Source organism: Numida meleagris, chromosome 6 (genome assembly GCF_002078875.1).
Source record: "Numida meleagris isolate 19003 breed g44 Domestic line chromosome 6, NumMel1.0, whole genome shotgun sequence".
Taxonomy (NCBI): domain Eukaryota; kingdom Metazoa; phylum Chordata; class Aves; order Galliformes; family Numididae; genus Numida; species Numida meleagris.
The window spans coordinates 55,863,557-55,865,263 of record NC_034414.1 but is presented as its reverse complement, the minus strand read 5'-3'; the positions used below and the strand labels follow the sequence as shown (position 1 = coordinate 55,865,263).

Sequence of the window (1,707 nt, the reverse complement as noted above, 5' to 3'; positions counted from 1 at the left end):
GGGGGGGGGGGGACTGGACCTGGAGCTGAGACCGTGGAGAAGAGCCGAAGTCACGTTCAGGATCACCGTCCGCTATGTACAACCGAGAGTCCGTGTCCCCGAGCCGAGCCCTTTAGGAGCCCAGGTCCACCAGGCTGGAGGTGAGCGGCCCCAGCAGCGAGTCCTGGAGCTGGTGGCCCTGGAGAGTGTGTGTGCCCGGGGGGGCAGGCAGGGAGCCCAGCGGGTACGCAGAGCTCCTGCCGTGACCGAGGTTCCCCTGCAACAGGAGGACCGAGTTCTGATCCGGGCTCTGCGGGGGTGAAAATTCTTCCTCGGAGCTGGACATGAGGGGTTTGCTCCCGTCCAGGGGGGAGAGCTGGTTGGGTTTGTTGGTGGCCGCGTTGTTGTTCTCCGTGTTCTCCCTGCGAAGGCAGAAGCACAGCGGGCGGTCAGGGCGGGGGCCTCCGGCATGGGGGAAGGAAGGGAAAAAAAAAAAAAAAAAAAAAGGAAGAAAGCGCCCAGTATGTTCCTAACGGATCGTCCCGCAGCTGCCGGGCTCGGCCCCTATTTAGACAGCTGCTGCGCATCGCGCACCCCGGAGCTGCCGGGGACCGAGGTGAGGAAGGACTCGGGGGCTCTGCCATTTCTTTTCGTCCGTCTTTTTCATTGCAAATCGCAGCACGGCCCCGCGGGCCCGGGTAGGGCGCTCGGTGCTCGGCGGGGCCGGGAGGGATTCTCGCCCCGCGGGGCCGCGGGCGGACGCGGAAGCGGGGGGCGATGCGGGTCGGGCCGCAAGCGACAGCCGCCCCGAGCCCCCACCGCGAGGAGCCGCCGGAGCTCCCCCCGGGGCCGGCAGCGGAGCCGCGGCGCTCGCGGCCCGGAAGGCACCGAACAAAGGCGGGGGCGGCCCGGGAGAGCCGCCGGAGGGAGGACGGGGGTCGGTGCCCCCGGGCAGGTGGGAGCGGGTCGGGTCCGTCCGGCGGGGGCGGGGGGGAGCCCCGGTGCCGCGAGTCCGGCGGAGAGCGCAACGCGGAACGGGGCGTCGGGGGGACCGGGGCGGCTGTCCGCGCAGGGCCGGGAGAAAAAGGGAAGAAAGCGGGAGGGGAAGGCACGTACCTCTCCTTGGCCTCCGCCGCCCGGTCCCGCTGCCGCCGGTTCTTGAACCAGTTGCTGACCTGCGTGGTGGTGAGCCCGGTGGCCTCGGCCAGCTCCCGCTTCTCGCGGGGCGAGGGGTAGGGGTTGTGCGCGTACCACTCCCGCAGCACTCCCCGCGACTTCTCCTTGAAGCAGTAGCTCGTCTCCTCGCCGTCCCAGATGGTGCGGGGCAGGGGGAACTTTCGGCGCACCCGGTACTTGCCCACGGCGCCCAGCGGCCGCCCGCGCAGCTTCTCGGCTTCCACGTAGTGCGCCTTGAGCCAGAGCTGCTGCAGCTTGGGGTGGTTGTGCGGCGAGAACTGGTGGCTCTCCAGAATCTTGTAGAGCTCGCGGAAGTTGCCCCGGTGGAAGGCCACCACCGCTTTGGCCTTGAGGACGCTCTCGTTCTTGTGCAGGTGGTCGCAGGCCGGCAGCGACCAGAGGAAGCGGCCCAGGCGCTCCAGGTTCCCCCCCTGCTGCAGCACCTCGCACACGCAGGCGACCTGCTCCTGCGTGAAGCCAAACGACGGCAGCATCGACATGGCCGGGGCCGGGCGCCGAGGGGCGGCTCGGGGCTGCGTGCGGCACCGGGAG

At 69.9% G+C, this 1,707-nt stretch overlaps 1 protein-coding gene across 1 annotated transcript; it reads right to left on the bottom strand.

The window, feature by feature from the left end:
- On the bottom strand, nucleotides 7-1,701 carry SIX1 (SIX homeobox 1). Its single transcript, XM_021403124.1, has 2 exons — nucleotides 1,096-1,701; nucleotides 7-401 (listed from the first exon to the last, which is right to left on the bottom strand). Exons 1-2 carry the CDS (start codon nucleotides 1,653-1,655, stop codon nucleotides 113-115), a joined length of 849 nt encoding a protein of 282 aa, XP_021258799.1. The 5' UTR covers nucleotides 1,656-1,701; the 3' UTR covers nucleotides 7-112.

Coding starts and splice junctions, on each gene's coding strand:
- SIX1 (XM_021403124.1), bottom strand. CDS start 1,655: ATGTCGATGCTGCCGTCGTTTGGCTTCACGCAGGAGCAGGTCGCCTGC. Junction 402..1,095: donor GCGGCGGAGGCCAAGGAGAG/GTACGTGCCTTC, acceptor CTGCCTTCGCAG/GGAGAACACGGAGAACAACA.